Source organism: Delphinus delphis, chromosome 11 (assembly GCF_949987515.2).
Source record: "Delphinus delphis chromosome 11, mDelDel1.2, whole genome shotgun sequence".
Classification (NCBI taxonomy): Eukaryota; Metazoa; Chordata; class Mammalia; order Artiodactyla; family Delphinidae; genus Delphinus; species Delphinus delphis.
Genome location: NC_082693.1, coordinates 1,807,439 through 1,823,277, shown reverse-complemented (window position 1 = coordinate 1,823,277; position 15,839 = coordinate 1,807,439). Strand labels below are relative to the sequence as shown.

Genomic DNA, 15,839 nt, shown 5'->3' with positions numbered 1-15,839 from the left:
ATAAGCTATCACAAATTAATAGGAACTAATATGTGGATGTAAACTGTTATTTAAAGCGAGGAACCTTTAAATCCACACCTTGACCCCGAAGAGCAGCTCCCCAGAGACTCCTGCCCACCATCAGGGGCATGACTGGAGGCTCTTCCGACCACGTTCCACGCAGGCGGCTGCCGCCTGTGCCCGTGTGACTCACCAGGCCTGGTCAAGTTCAGTTACAGAGGGAAAGGCAGTGTTTTTATCAAGCTCTTTCTAGTATTTTTAAAGTGATCACATAGCTATTTCTGAAGTCAAACAAGATGGGACAGTATCGATGCCAAAGCCAGAAGCTGGTTGAGCTTCTGTGTAGCAGGTCCGTGACCTGGGCCCCCGCCGGCCAGGACTGTCCCCTCGGGCGTCTGTGTGGACAGACAGACTTGGAGGCTGGCAGCCCGTTACCCCACCCACTGCCAAATCAAAGACCCCCACGATGAGACGCTCACCTGAGTGACCCTTGTCCTTCTAAACTGACATGTGTCTTTCTAGAAGGGAAATTTGCTAAGTCATCCATTTCAACTCTTCAACTCTCAGCCCTGTTTTCGTGTAGGAATTTTGAGAAGTGAACAAATAATGCTACTGGTTGTAAAGTTTCCATTTATTCCAAGCTTTGTGTTGGTTGTTTTTGGTTTTGGGTTTTTTTGGTGTGCGAAGCATTGTTTTAAACTATTTTCTTTTTTTTATTAAAGTATAGTTGCTTTACGATATCATATTAGTTTCAGGTGTCCAATATAGAGACTCAATATTTGTATAGACTATATTCCATTGAAAGTTATTATAAAGTACTGGCTGTGTTCCCTGTGCTGTACAGTACATCCTTGTAGCTTATTCATTTTATACATAGTAGCTGGTACCTGTTAGCCCCCGCCCCCATCTCTGCTCTCCCCCCTTCCCTCTCCCCACAGGTAACCACTAGTTTGTTCTCTGTATCTGTGAGTCTGCTTCTTTTCTGTCATAGTCACTAGTTTGCTCTATTTTTAGATTCCACGTATAGGTGACGTCATACGGTATTTGTCTTTCTCTGACTTATTTCACTGAGCGTAACACCCTCCAGGTCCATCCATGTTGTTTCAAGCTTTGAATTGTGAACATAAGTGTGCTTCGGAGACGGCTGTTTACATGGGGTGAAAACAAGCCTGACCCTTTCCTCTCATGACCGAATCTTCGGGATTCCCACTAACAAGGAGGAATGAGTTGGGACCCTCCTGGGTATCCGTCTCCTCAAAATCAGTGCCCACCTGCCAGTGTAGACACTTCTGCGGGAGTGACCCCTTCTCCCCAGGATCCATTGTTTATTTTGTGTTGTTAATTCATGTGATTTGGGGTTTGGGTCCTATTTTGTTCTGCGTTCTTACCTGTTTTGATTTATCAATTTTTACTATCTCTTAGTTTGTTTTTGGAGGTTAGCGGGACGTCCTCTGTGCGGTCGCCAAGTCCCCTGTTTCTTTCTTTGCCTGAGGCTGACCCTGAGCTCTGTCCACGTCTTACTCCTGGTTTTCGACTCTGATATCTTGTCTGTGAGAGGAAGTGCCCGAAGGGCTTGCTTGATTAGAAGGAAAGGGAGTTCGCTTGGTCTAATCGCCCCCCAGAAACCCATTGTGACGTCCCCCATGCCCCCGTGCGTGTAAATTATGTGCTGGTGCCCACGGGGTAGGGCGGGAGCGCGCGTCTCCTGGTGTGCGTGCGCGTGCGTGCGCGTGCATGTGCGTGCGTGTGTGCGAGGGGAGGATAGCCTGTCCCACCCGAAGCCACCACCTCCTTGTCCCTTCAAATGTATCAAGTCAGCGGACACGACAACCAGCGGTGGCTGAGCCCTGTTGGGGCCTTTCCTGTGAGGAGCGCCGGCCAAGGTTGAGGTCACTGAAGGGGCCACCTGTAAGCGCCGTGAAGTCCAGCACCACCGTCTGCCTGCTCCCCACGCACCTGTGATGCCCCCAGAGCCCCATCTCGTCTGGGGTGTAGCCCCGGGGGCCATCGAGCTGAGCACAGGGTGGGGGCCCAAGACACCTGTGATCCGGTCCGAGCCCCCAGCCACTGTGTGACCCGGGCACCCGGCCCTTCCCTGGACCTCACTTCCCTGTCCTGTGACGAGAAAGCTGGGCGATGCCCAAAGTCCATCCAGCACCAGGCTTCCTTGAAATGACGTCTGGATTTGTCTTCACCCGAGTTTATGGAGAACGCGGCGAGGGTGGACACAGGACGGTCCAGCGTGTGGGAAGCCGTGGGCTTTCCGGCTGTGTCTCCCACATTCTCAGAACGAGTCTCTCACACCTGCCCGACGTGACTTCATCCAAAAGAAAAGAAACCGGGAACGCCCCCCATCCAGCAGCATCCGTACGACCAGTAGAATTATCCGAACAGCGTGATCAGTTCTTGGGCTGTGGCAGCCCCGGGGGCACTTGTCACTGGTCCCACGTCACCGGACGCCACACCCTCACTCATGCAGGTTCTGTGGCCACTGAGGGCTCCTGACCTGCCCGCCAGACAAGGGCTGCTGACCTGCAAGCAGGGCTGAGCCATGACCGAGGATGTGACGGCCATTCTAAAGGACACGGGCGGGAGAAATAAGGAACTCCTTGTGTGTCGTGTTAAAAGGGCCATAGAAGATGAAAAAGGAGGAGAAGAACTCTTGAGATAAACTTTTATTTGGAATAAAAGATAATAATAAAGGAAATGGCTTCTTCTAAGCCACCAAACTGGGCTCCAAGCTAGAAAGCTCTGGCTGCCCTGGAAATGCAGGAGGAGCCTGGGGACGGGATGGGCAGGTCGGCCATGGTGGACTTGGACGGGTTGTGTCCCAGCTTGGCCTGTTGACATGGAAACATCAGGATGCGTGGGGAGGTGGTTTTCTTGCCGTCTGTCTTCAGGCCACATCTCATCTCAGTGGTTTGGTGGGTCCCACACGGAGACTCCTCGTTCCTGTGTCTGCAGTGGGATGCTGGAAGTGGCTGTCCCCTTTGAGCTCTATTTCAGGCTCTGTCCTCAGGACCCAGCATGCAGGACTCAGGACGAGGGACAGACCCTCCTCCAGATCCATCAAGTGGCTCAGCCCCTAGAGCAGCCCTTTCCACAGACAGGCTGGGCCCTAAGTGTGGGGATGAAGCCCCTTAGAATGGGGAGGGGGGTTGGGAAGAAATAAGAAAAATAAACTACCGTCATGAAAGCAATTCTTTTTACAGCGAGGAGCAGACGCAAATGAGAAAGCGTGTGCAGCTTGTCCGAGGGCAGGGGGTGGAGGGTAGAGGAGGGACTCGGGTCAGTGTTCCCAGGCGTCTCCTCCCACTATCCCACTTAGAGTGTCCCGGGTGGCAAGGGTCACCCTAGACGAGCAGCGGGCATGTCAGTCGAGGACATGGGACCCGGCCGGGGGCTGCAGACTAACCGTTCTCTCCCCTCTTGCCTCCGCGCCTCACTCTGCATCCCTTCGACCCGGCCCTGCAGTGAGCATGCCCACCAGTGAGACCGAGTCTGTCAACACGGAAAACGTGGCTGGAGGCGACATCGAGGGAGAGAGCTGCGGGGCCAGGCTGGCGTGAGTAGGCGCGGGGGCGGGGGCGGGCAGGGAAACCGAGTCCTGGGTGGAGAGGGGAGCCCTGGGGGCAGTGTGGCCCTGGCTGGAGCTGCTCTGCAGTCCTGTGCTTCCCGGGCAGGGGTCTGACTTTGGGATTTTGAGCCCCTTTCCACGCCATCAGAGAAGTGTGTGTGTGTGTGTGTGTGTGTGTCTGTCTGTGTGTCTGTGTGTGTGTATGTGTGTGTGTGTATGTGTGTGTGTGTCTGTGTGTGTGTATGTGTGTATATGTGTGTGTGTGTCTGTGTGTGTGTGTGTGTATGTGTGTATATGTGTGTGTATGTGTGTGTGTCTGTGTGTATATGTGTGTCTGTGTGTATGTGTGTGTCTGTGTGTATGCGTGTGTGTGTATGTGTGTGTGTGTATGTGTGTGTGTGGGTTGGGGGGCTCTGAAGTCTGTCTCTTCCCAGCCCCTCACCCCTCTCACCAGAGCAGCTTTGTTGGGTTCCCTGGGTCCTGCTAAGCACCCTTTCATTTCTGATAAATGTGACCTGGAAGAAAAGCAGACAGGCAAGAAAATACACTGGGAGACGTGGGTCTTACCTGCAGCTCTGAGTTACCCACCCAGTGAAGGGAACACAGGTGTCTGAAGTGCAGACTCAGCTAATAAAAGTGCACCTGTGCCAGCCCAGCGACCCTCCCCAACACAAGCCCCAGCCCCCAGCTTCCCGAGCTGACTGGGGCCCAGGACTGGGCCAGGTGTGCGGAGGGACGGCCCCCGTGGGTTACCACCATCATCCATCCGTCTTAGCTCCATCTTAAAAATGGACACCAGCGGTCCCTGGGAGATGTCCCCCCACCGAGAAATGAAGGGAAAATGGCTTAACTGCTAAAAATGAGCAAACTGCTGGTTTCATTCCCAGAGTCCACAGATTGAAGCCATGTTCCTTTAGGGGTCAGGCTGACCTTGAGCGTCAGGCCTCCTGCAGCTTCCACACTCCACGGTGGGAAGTGGGAGCTGCTTGTCCTGGTGCCTGGAAGATGTAAGACTCACCCCAGAAACTGCAAGGGCCGGCGCACAGAGGGCTCGGAGGAGGACCAGCCCCGAGGTGCCTGGGCGTCTGAGTCGCTCCGTCGGTGGAACGGCTCCTAGCTCACCTCTCCCCGCCAAGATGCCTCCGTATCTGGGCCTTTTCAGAAGGTTCGGGTACATCTAACCTGGGCCGGGCCAGCCTCCGAGCGAGGGGCGGGAGGGCCGGAACAGACTGTTTCCAGGTCACATGGGCCTCACCATCCCTCACCCTGACAGCGGCACCGGGGAGTCTGCACTGCTGATTCCCAGCATCGTTGGGAAGCAATTGTTGTCCAAATGTTGCTAAAATACAGTGCTAATTACGTTCTGAAGCAGCGGGCTGAGCCCTTCCCTCTTACCTCCTGTTGGAACCATACAAACGCACGCTTGGGATTCTGGACGTTAGCCCCGGGCGGCCACGCTAGCAAAGGTGGATGGCAGGTCCCCAAAGGGTCGGAGGGAAGGTGACGAGGACCCCGCCCTCTGGCTCTGGGCCCACGTGACAGACCCGGAGAGGCCGTGGCGCTGGCGCTCAGTCACTGGAGAGTGTTTTGGGAGCTCGAGGCCCTGTTGGAAGGAGGCATGTTCCCACAGAGGGAGGAGGCATCTGGAGGACGTTCCCACAGAGGGAGGAGGCATCTGGAGGACGTTCCCACAGAGGGAGGAGGCATCTGGAGGACATTCCCACAGAGGGAGGAGGCATCTGGAGGACGTGCTCTGCAGGCGTCCATGGCTCTGTGGAAATGGGCCGCCCTCCCCACGAATATCCGAATTTACGCGCCTACTCTGCGGATAAAGTGCCTTGTCGCAGTGCCGGGATGGCAGTATGTCCTTAACAAACTACCGTCTTTCCCCGCCCCGCCCCAGACAACGATGGAAGAAGACCGCCAGCGTTCCTGGTGGGGAAGCAGCGTGGACGGGCGGGGGCTGGGGCTCAGGCTGTGACAACCAGGGAGAGGCTAGCGTTCCTGAAGCGGAGAGCGAACAGCCCATGCAGCGGGATGAGGCCTGGCTGAAGATGCTTCCGAGGGGGCACGGCAGACAGACAGGGCCCGCAAAGCGATGTTTTGCTGGGGAGGGGGCAGCCGGGCAGGGGAGGTGGTGAGGGGAAGGAACTGTCCTTCAAGTCTGAAGACAGAAGCGATACAGCCTGAAGTCATCCGCGGGGCTGCAGGGTGTGGAGGCCGGGGCTCCGCTCTGGACCACGTGCTGGAGACCCCAGCATAGAAGCGATGGGTGCGGTCACGCGGCACCGGGGTTGTCCACGGGGCCAGAGGCCAGGGCTGAAGGCTGGGAAACCGACGCGCAGAAGGAAAAGAAGAAGGTACAGATGAAAAGGTGCCAGGAGAACAGACGAGCACAAGCCCGGAGGCCACCGGGAGAGGAGCAGCAAGCCCGGGCTCTCCGCTCACACCCTCATCAGGCAGCAGGCGCGCTCGGTGCTGGGCCGAGGTGACACCGAACCCGAGAGCAAGGTGACACCACCTCCCTGGAGCTCCCAATCTGGTGTGAAAGTGACACGGAGCCGTCACTGTAAGTTGGGGAAAGCATTCAGAAGGCAGCGTGACTGTAATGCAGGGTTAGTGATGCAGAGACGCCTTAGACTGGCAGCTTAGGGAAAGCTGCTTTGAAGGAGGGAAGTTTGAGCTGAGAACTGGAGGGGGCGGAGGAAGGAAGGATCTTCCAATCAGAGGCAACAGCGGGTTCCGAGGTGCTGGGGGGATGAGGGAGAGAAGGCAGAGCATCCGGGGCAGGCCTGGGTGGGAAGGGGCGGGGCTGGGGGCGGAGCAGAGCCGCGTAGACCCTTGATGGCCTTGGTCTTTGTCACAGACCGTGAGAAATCGTGGAACACAGCTGGTTGGTTTGGTGAGCTTTCCATCCTTGAGGACCCTCGGACATTAGGAAGAGTCTGTGCGGGAGCGAGAAGCCCCGAGCAGCGGGCACTCAGCGCAGCGGCTGCCGTAGCAGCTCTGGGGGTGATGCGACGCGGCTCAGGCCGGGGTCACGTGCGGAGATGGAAAAGGGCTGCATTCTCTGTGTGTCCTAATTGCAGGAGCTGCAGCCTCGGGGCAGGCGGGGCGGGAGCGGGCCGCAGGGGACCCTCCCTCCAGACGTGAGGCCGTGGACGGGGACAGGCAGTGACCCTGGAGCTGCTGGGCCTCGGCCTTCCTCAGAGCGGAGGCAGGACCATCTTCAAGACAAGAAGCCCACGAAGGAGACTGGCACTTACGGGACAACATTGCCTGAGACTAGGGCGCAGCTGGCGTCAGAGAGGGACACACGGACTTCCACAGAAGTACTCTGGGATGGACCGAAGGCGGGGAGAGAGCCGCGCGCCAGGAGTCCCAGATCTGGGCCTGGGCGGCAACCTCAGGCTCGCCCCCTGGGACGGGCAGGGCGGCTGCCCGTTGGCTCCTAGAGGGGCCTGGGGACCGCCTGCGGGGACCCCCTGCACCTCTTCTGTGCCTGCGGCTTCTGCAGGAGAGGCCCCGTGAGTGAGGCAGGCTGCACCTTGTAAAATGGCAGACCCCAATCCAGCTGGTGTGTGCGAGGTCCCTTTAGTCTCAAAGCGCACAGTTCTATAGAGAAGGTAGAGTCAGAAACGGGCTCCGATGCAGAGGGTCGATGATACCGATGGACGTGCATCTCATCACAGAAGTGAGCTAGGGGTCCCCGGATAGCACGGGAGGTTCAAGCTAGTGGGTCCCCAAGAGGTGGGCTGTGACGGGGGTCCACACCAGCCGTGCATGGAGTCGAGGACATCGCCTCAGACGTGCGTCAGCCTAGGTGGTGCCTGCAGTACCGTCTGACGGACGTTAGGGCGAGTCAGGAGGATTCGGGGGATCGCTGTGCCACACGGCAGGGAGCAAACGTACGGGCTCACGACTCCGAGAAGCGGAAAGGCTAAGCATACAAGCAGCTCCCAAGAAGTTCAAATATTTGTCCAATAATGACAAATGCAAACTGAGCAACTGAGTGAAGCAGAGGGAGTTCCGGGCGTGTCTCCCGTTTTAAACCTTCACATCAGCAAAGACAACCGCGGTTTCCTGGGAGGTTGGTTGTGGAGGCCTGAGGGAAAGAGGCAGCTGGGCTGGACAAGGGTCAGGCCCACCCAGCAGGGCTGCGCTCGCGGCCTTACATGCGAGGTACCCACTTTCGGTACCTGCTGCTCTTCAAGAATCCACGGGAAACATGGGGAGGAAATCCTACCTTGTGGAGCAGTAACTGGGGGGAGCCCGCACGCCTTCTGAGCAGGCCGGTCCCAAGCAGGGTCTGGAGCAGCCGGGCCCCCCGGTGTTGTGGACTCGCTGGGATCCAGGGGCCGGCACCGCCGGCTGGAACACAGGGCTGGGGCAGCGGACACGGCGCCCGCAGGCTCCCGGCTCCCCTGCCCACGGGCGGCGTGAGCAACTCTCCAAACCCCGAGCTGGTGGTCACCTCCCAGGACACGAAGGCTGCGGAGACCGGGTGCCCCTGGTCCCACGAAGTGCACTGACCCTCCTACACGGGGAGTGTGAGGCCCTCCGCTCTCCCATACCTGGGCTTCCCTTTGTCTCCAGACACGTGCCCCCGAGGACCCCCCTCCTTACCTGGGGTGCTCCAGTAACAAAGAGCTTGGAGGGGTGAGTGCTTTGGACCCAGTGAGCCTGGAACGATGCTCACAACCTGAGAGCGGCAACAGCAATCAGGCTTCAGCGTGGCGTCCAGGCTCGCACGTCAGGACACGCAACCATGGGGGAGAGAAAGTCCCCCTCCATTTCCTCCGCCTCAGAACATTCCAGAACAGCCAGGAAGGAGCCACAGCCAGTGACCACGCTTACCCAGGACGTCATCCCCAACAGGAGCCCTGGTCCTCCCGCGCCGCGTCCCAGAGCCACTGCCTGGGAGACGCGAATGCTCAGACCTCAGTGCCCCACGTGGGACTTCTTAAGAACCCGCCTTTGCTGACGACCCACCGGACTGAGAGGAAGGCTTACGGGGAGGGCGTGTGGTCTGCACTGAAGGCCCCCGAGAGGCCTCTGGGAATGTCCGAGAGAAGGTGGAGCCGGGCCAGGCCCTGTGGCAGAGCTGCCGGGCTGATGACCGCCCATGCTAGCTCACGTCCCTCAGCGAGGGGTCAGCTGTCCAGCCAGGCTTGCTGGGCTAGAGGAGGGAGCCCCCCGGCCCCCACCATCCAGGCGCAGCTGGAAGACATTTGTTTTTCCTTTAAACTGTGGCCCTAAGTAAGATGCCACCCGTGGCCCCGGCCTCCGCCCACGTGCCGTGTAACGTGATTGAAACCTGCAGCCCTCGCAGCATCTTTGGGTGGGAAAGGTTATCAGCTGGCTCGGAGCAGTAAAGGCTGCTGGCTCTGGCTCTCAGTGCCCCAGAGACATAATTATCTCATGCACGATGGCTCTGCCACCTGTCACATCTCCTGGCTTATTTTTTTTTATAAAAAATAGCAAGAGGGGCTGATTTCTTGCTTCGCAGCAGAGCTCTCTCTGTGCTGAGCTGGGACAGGCGGATTTTGTCCCCTCTTCATCTCTGACCAGCGCTCTGCACCTGCCTGCCCGTCCGAGCACGGTCTCCCACCCGCGGCCCTGCCAGCGCTCACTCCTCAGACACCAGGGCCTTCCCGACGTGTGGCCTTCCACAGGGCCATCTCAGATGCCTGCATGATCTCTGCCCCCAGCCCGGCTCCATCCGGCCTCCCACGGGCCGCAGGGCCTCCTGGAAGTTTCCACCTTTCAGTACCTCCCCCCTTCTCCAGAGATGCCCCTCGAGTCAGCCACCAGCCCACCCACTGGTGCTTCTGTCCACAAGTCCCCAGGTCTTCAGGGCTGCACACCACTGCCAGCATCCGGGGTCTGTGCTCAGCCCCGGCCTGTTTCCTTGGGCCCAGGCTCCACGCTCAGGCCAGGTGGTGATGGGGCCGGGCTCCTGTTCAGACGGCGCTGGGCCTCTGCCAGCCTGTTCCCGCCTGCAATGTCCGAGGGCCACGTCTGCAGGAGGGGCTCCTGTCCTCCACGACTGTTCTCAGGGCGTGGCCCCCAACCCGCTGCCCGACCCCAGCTGACGGTCTGAGAACACAGCACCGTCTCCGGGGGCCACGTCTCCACCTAGAAGATGCTAGATTCGTAGGTTTGTGGGCTGGGCCAGCCCTCGGTCTCCCCTTCAAACACACAGACACCAGGACGTGCTGACCGCAGGGCTGTCTCTCCGAAGCTGCTCTGTCCAGCGCCCGTGTGGTCACCTGGGGGCGTCTGAGAAAAGAGGGAAACGTGTGTGTCGTTTGGTAACGTCTCCTCTTTCCCTTTCAGCCACAGGATCTCCAAGTCGAAGTTTAGGTGAGTGAGATGCTCCTTTCCTGCTGGGCTGGGGACACCCCCGGCTGGGGGCTGAGGGGGGGTCAGCGGCGGGTCTGCTTTCCTTCTGCGCGGCTCTCAGGAAGAGGCTCGTGGATCAGACCAGGCGTGGCTCCGGGCTTGGGGCTTGGGAGTTAGTGATTTTGGTGGCCCCGGCCCTAGGAGGTTGTGAGATGCCATGTCCCCCCCTTGTAAGATGAAGTCGGTTGAAGTAAGCACGTGGCCACTGCTGCTGTTCTCGGCCATGTGCACGGAAGTGAGGGCTTCAGAACCTTCCTCGCTGCGCCGTCCTCGCCCTGTCTGCCCCTCCAGCCTCGCCCCCCGTGCATCCCACGGTTCCTGAACGTCCCCCGTCCTCTCACATGTCCAGGCTTCCGCGTGGAGCCCTCCTTCCGTCCGAATCGCCGCATCCCCGAGCCTCCCCTGGAGAGCTTGGGCTCCTGTTCAGAACCTCGCTGGTAGCGCATCTCCACACCTTCTGCAGACTCCCCACCCTCCCCCCAGCGCTTCGCTCAGACCTCTGTCACCGCCCTCCCCACGCGGGCTCCCGTGTCTGCAATGGGCTCCGTGAGCCCCTGAGGTGCTATTTGCAGGGAGCTGAGCCGGGCGCCCGGCGGGTAGCAGGCTGTCCACCATGTGCACTGGATGGACAGATATGTGAGTAGGGGTGGGGATTCACTCCCACAAAGCCTGTACGAGCCAAAAACGATAGTGTTTAGGTTTCATCATTGATCTAATCCTGCTTCCCCAGCCTCACCTGGGGCAGGTGCATAAATAACATTGAACTGTAGTCCAGCTGAGCAGTGTAGCCCAAGGCTGCCTTTTAAACTGGCCCTTAAGCTAAGTGTTCAGTTCTCTTCTTTCCTCTGTCCAGCTCTTCTCCAGGGTGGAGAAGCGGGGCCGGGACTTCAAGACCCCGGGAGTACCCAGGCCTCAGTGAGGACGGGTCCTGGGGTCCAGCCCGAGACCCCTGCTTGTTCCTCTAGAACCGGGCCTGCCGAGGGGCCACAAGTCCATCTGGTTGGGCCTCCACCCACGGTGTCCGTGGGCCCCATGTTGGCCTCTGGCCTTGAAATCGTTGCCTCTGGTCCCCAGGCTCTTTGAGCCCATGGACACCTCCAGGCCCTCCGTGGACAGGCTGCAGGAACCGGACGCTCACCTACGCACCGGCCGCCTGTCCCGCTCTGTGCCTGCCTGGGTAGAGCTCTAGGCTGAAGGCTGGCATCCCCCAGGGCCCCGCAGACCCTGTGCTGCACCCAGGAGAGGCACCTTCAGCCCTGACGTCCTGGCCTCCCCGTGACTGTCTGGCTGTTTCTAGAGCTTGGCGCTCGGCCAGAGAATTAAATGAGGATGCTGGTGTGGGACCCTCTCCCCTCCTGCTGTCACCTTCTGCTCCCATGTTCCACTGCGGCTGGAAAATGCAGGCTTTCTCCCCTTCCACTTCCTCTGAAGCCAAGACCTCCTTCACATAAAAATCCTAGGATCAAGTCTCCCAGGTCCAGCTGTTGTTACAGGAGAGAGCTCAAGAAACGTAGAAAATCCTTTGTCTCCGTAGCGCACGGACCTTACTGCTTTCTCTCCAGCGTCTGGAGAAGCGGCTGGCGTTTAGTGGGGCCTTAATAGATACTAAGTGGAGGGACGAATGGATCGTCCTGCCCCCGCATGGCATTAGGCTTGACGCAGACTGAAATGAAAGCTCTGTGTTACAGCCAAAGCTGAGAAAGCACTTCGTGCTTCTGCAGTTCCAAAGCCCCCATGCAGGGAGAGAGTAAAGGGGTATAAAAATACCTTTGAAAATATTTCCAAAACATCATTCTCATTACATGAAAATGGGTGACTCATAAATGAACAAATGAATGCATGAGTGAATGAACGAACAAACGTGCTCTGGGGGGTGGGAGAGAAATCACAGACTTGCCTGGACTCGCTCCAGCATGAGATGACCCGGGAGACGGGGGGCGTTCTGTATCCAGTGCTCTAGGGTGTAAGCTGTGCTCTGGAAGAAGAGGGGCACGGGGGTCCACCTGGACCCCTGGACTCTGTTTTGAGACGTGGCTCACCCTGCTGGTACCAGATCCCCCTCTGGGAAGGGCTCCTCCCCCTGCAGCTACTACTCAAGATACAACAGAAATACACAGAGAAGATTCTGTATTCATTCCCAGAAGGCTTATGACTAGTCACTTGGCACCATCAGTAAACCCTTTCAGAGGAGGACACTGAGGCTGACAGAGGCCCGGGGCCACGTGGCTCGCGCTTGGCCAAGTCGGGACCCACGCCCAGGACCCGGGCTCTGCACCATGTGATGAGGCTCTGCCCAGGGATCCGAAGCCGTTTCTGCCCAGCTGTGTGTCTAGGGGCTGCAGCGAGGGGTCGGGGGCGCTCCAGGGCACAGCTGTTGAGTTAGAAACATAATGCCGGACACTCACACCCTTTGTAAAACTTTCTAGCAGCCATGTTAAAAAAGTGAAAAGGAGCAGGTGAAATTCATCTTAATATAGTTTATTTAAGCCAGTGCGTCAAAAACATTATTTCAATATGTAATTAATATAAAAAATGGATGACATATTTTATATTAATTTTTCTTTGCAATCCAGTGTGTCCTTTACACTCACTGCACACCCATTTTGGACTGGCCACGTTTCATGTGTGCAGTAGCCACAGGTGGCCAGTGGCTACCGCACTGGACAGTGTGACCCCACAGGGTCAGACAGCAGCTGCCTCATCTACACCCTACAGTCCAGTGGTGGTGTCTGTTTAGGGGATAACAAAGGCTGGCAATGGATTGAAAATGCCATTGAAATCACCAAGGTCGACCCTGAGAAACCTCTGTCTGCTGCAGACGCAGGAACGGTGTCCTCAGCCCTTCTGTCTGTCTGATTGTGGCAGCTCACACGGGTATAGGAGGCACAGGAGAAAAACATAGTAACACGGGAAACGGACAGAGAATTTCTGCAACTCAGAAGTAACCTCGTAAACAGTGAAGAGCCTGTTTTACCCTGAAAAGAATCTAAAATTGGAGTTAAACGCACACACCAAGTATTCTCGCTCATTCTCTCAGCTTAACAATGACAAATAATAGAATTTGAGCCTCAAACTGGCCTGTTCCATTTGCAAGATGGTGATACAAAGTCACAGGGTCTTTAAAGGAAATATTGGAGCAGAGGTTTTAGGGAAATTTGGGCAAATTAATGGACTTGTAATATTAGGGCAATGTTAGGGTGTTCCCTTGGTAAGCCAAGTCTCTACTTAGAGGAATAAGGAACTTGGCAACATGTGGGGCTCAGAATAGGACTTAGTTACGGAACAGACGACCCTGAGCGCCTTCCACAGCGTGAGGGGATTAGTCAGATAACATGTTGGGGCTTGGATCTGGACGTCACAGCGGTCTGAAGTGAAGCCCTCGGGGGTCTGAGGTCGGGAGCCCTGTCTCGCCCGTCTTCAGAGAAACGTGCCTCCGAGGTCCCTTCACCTCTGCCATCCCATAAGCAATAAGGCACATGCCCAAATTTGCCCCAGTCGCTAATAACCCATTTTTTGGTTACTTTTGTGTAAAATAGTTAAATGTTAAGGATTTTCTGGGTTGCTTGTTCTCAGCTCTGGCCACTGGAAAGAGCCTCAAGTGTCCACCGTTTGGGTGCTGTCTCCTGTTCTAGATGCTTGTCCAAAATTCTGTGCCGAGCAAACTCCTTCAGGAGCACTGCCCCCTCCTCCCGACCCCATCCGCGGGGTCCTAAGCCCCGTCCACAACGCGGAGTGAGTAAGTGTGTGTAAAGTTTGTCTCTGCTGCCCTACCTGCCTGCCGGCCCAGTGGTCCTACTGTGTAAGACCACAGTGGTGGGCTGTGAGCCCATCACAAAGGACAGGATGCAGCCCCTTCCCCTCAGGACCCTGCGATCTCAGTGGAGAAGCCGGAGTCACACAGTAAAGATACTGACCTACAGGAAACGGAGCATCGCGTCCTCTGGGGAGGCTGGCTGGCACCCCACGGTGGCCTGGGCTGCCCTTCTGTGTGCCCCTGGGGCACCTCTACTAAGCCCGCCTGGCGCGCGGCACCCTCGGGGTCCATATCACCGACCCGAGTTTCCCGTCTGCGTGTTAAGCTGAATAGCTAGTACTTGGCTCGGGGAAGATGTTTCAATAAATGTTTCTTGAACGTGTAGCTAAGTGAGCAACACGGACAGTAAGTGTGACTGGAACTTGGCAGCTGGGACGTCTAGAAAAGTGCACCGCCGGGAAGCTGGGGCCCCTGCTGAGCCCTGAAGCAAGGCCAATGGCTGCTCTCTCCCAGAAAGGGAGGCTTGGTGGGGGGACAGCCGTGTCGATGGAAAGGTAGGAGCTGGGCCAGTGCCGGGAAGGGGTCAGGCGGGTCCAGGCGAGCGAGCAGAGCTGTCCGGTGGGAACGCAGCGACGCACGGGTTTGAAGACGTGCGAGAGGCATGTCCGTGCTGCCGTCACCTCCAGGTCTGTGTCCGGGAAGTTCCACTTCTCGAGGGGACAACGTTCCCAGTGAGAGTGGAGGGAACGTGAACAGCAGGCACATTCCTCCTCCCTGTTTTATCGTTTAATTTCTATATCCTCCGCGCATCTGTAAACACACAAGTGCACTTACACATTCTGATAAACCATTGCATTTATTGTGCAGTAGGAAGCGTTACCAGGACACCAGTTGTCAAGCAAAGCTGTATTTTGAAGGGTGGGAGGCGTGTAATCATCTTTAAATACTTTCTCTGGATGGTAATTACTCCACCCCCGCCCCGGTCCGAACCCACGTGACTCTCCTGAGTGGCTGTCTCGGGAGCGCACAACTCCACGGGTGCCGCCCCGTCCGTCACAGCCACAGCTGCAGGGCCTTCAGCAGAGCAGCTCCAGACCCCGGGACAGGCCCGGGCACGTGGCACCCGCATCCACCAGCCCCAAACTTGGGGAAGAGCGCAGTCAAGGTCTGGGTGTGAGACAGAGTTGGAGTCGGTTCCTCCAAAATGTGGAAGAAAGCAACCGTGATTCCTTTGGCCTCCGAATCACAATTATTGGTGATTTTTGTAAATGATCTTGTCTCTATTCAAAACATTCTTTGCAACTACAGTGTAACCTATTGCCGACTTAAAAAAATGCACAACGTGAGGGTTGTGAGTTAAGTCTTATTCGGGGCAAAATGAGGACTACAGCCCGGGAAACAGCATCTCGGAGAGCTTTGAGAAACTGCTCCTAAGAGGCAGGGGAAAGTCAGTACAGATGTGATTCTTTTGAAGGGGGAGGGGCGTACATAGAATCCAGCAATATTTTCTGCAGAAGGTTTCTGCTCGTCTCGTGACGGTTTCTGCTCGTCTCGTGACGGTTTCTGCTCGTCTCGTGAAGGTTTCTGCCAGTCACGGGCAGCAGACGTCACCGTGGAGGATCTTAGTGTTTTTGTAGATAAGAGGAGTTATTTGTTCCCGGAGCAAGAGGGCCTCATTCCTGACCTCTGCCCTGAACTCCTTTCAGGGGGTGTCGAAGGTCAGCAGCTGCAGCGGCTCGTGATTTAATCCTCGTAGAGGTAGATGGCAAGGGCCAATTGGTAGCTGACGCCATTTAAGATTGGATATGAGTTTGTCCTGAAAACTCGTTTTTCAGGGGGAAAAAAAGTCTTACCAACTTTGTCTGCAATATCACCAAGCTCGATCGCAGGAGAGAAGCAGAGTCCCGCCCTGGCGAGAGCAGGTGCCTAGCGCCGTGGTCCAACACCGCCGGAGGCCGCTCCCCCCGCTAGGGACCACCTGGGCCCCTGTCCCATTGCCTTGTCCCCCCTGCGCCCTCTGCCACCCCTGCTGTCGCCCGGTGGTGTGTCTGGAGCGTGGAAGCCTCCACAGCGCATTGGGAACCACCGTCTTCTGACCCCCAG

The 15,839-nt window shown here is 57.1% G+C and overlaps 1 protein-coding gene across 1 annotated transcript in view; it reads left to right on the top strand.

Annotated features, from left to right (window-relative positions):
• Positions 1-15,839, top strand: part of CACNA1C (calcium voltage-gated channel subunit alpha1 C) — a 457,945-nt gene that overhangs the window by 343,604 nt on the left and 98,502 nt on the right. The window contains exons 10-11 of the mRNA XM_060024050.1: positions 3,475-3,565; positions 9,917-9,943. Coding sequence (XP_059880033.1) covers positions 3,475-3,565; positions 9,917-9,943 — 118 coding nt within the window. The remainder of the gene's footprint in view (positions 1-3,474; positions 3,566-9,916; positions 9,944-15,839) is intronic.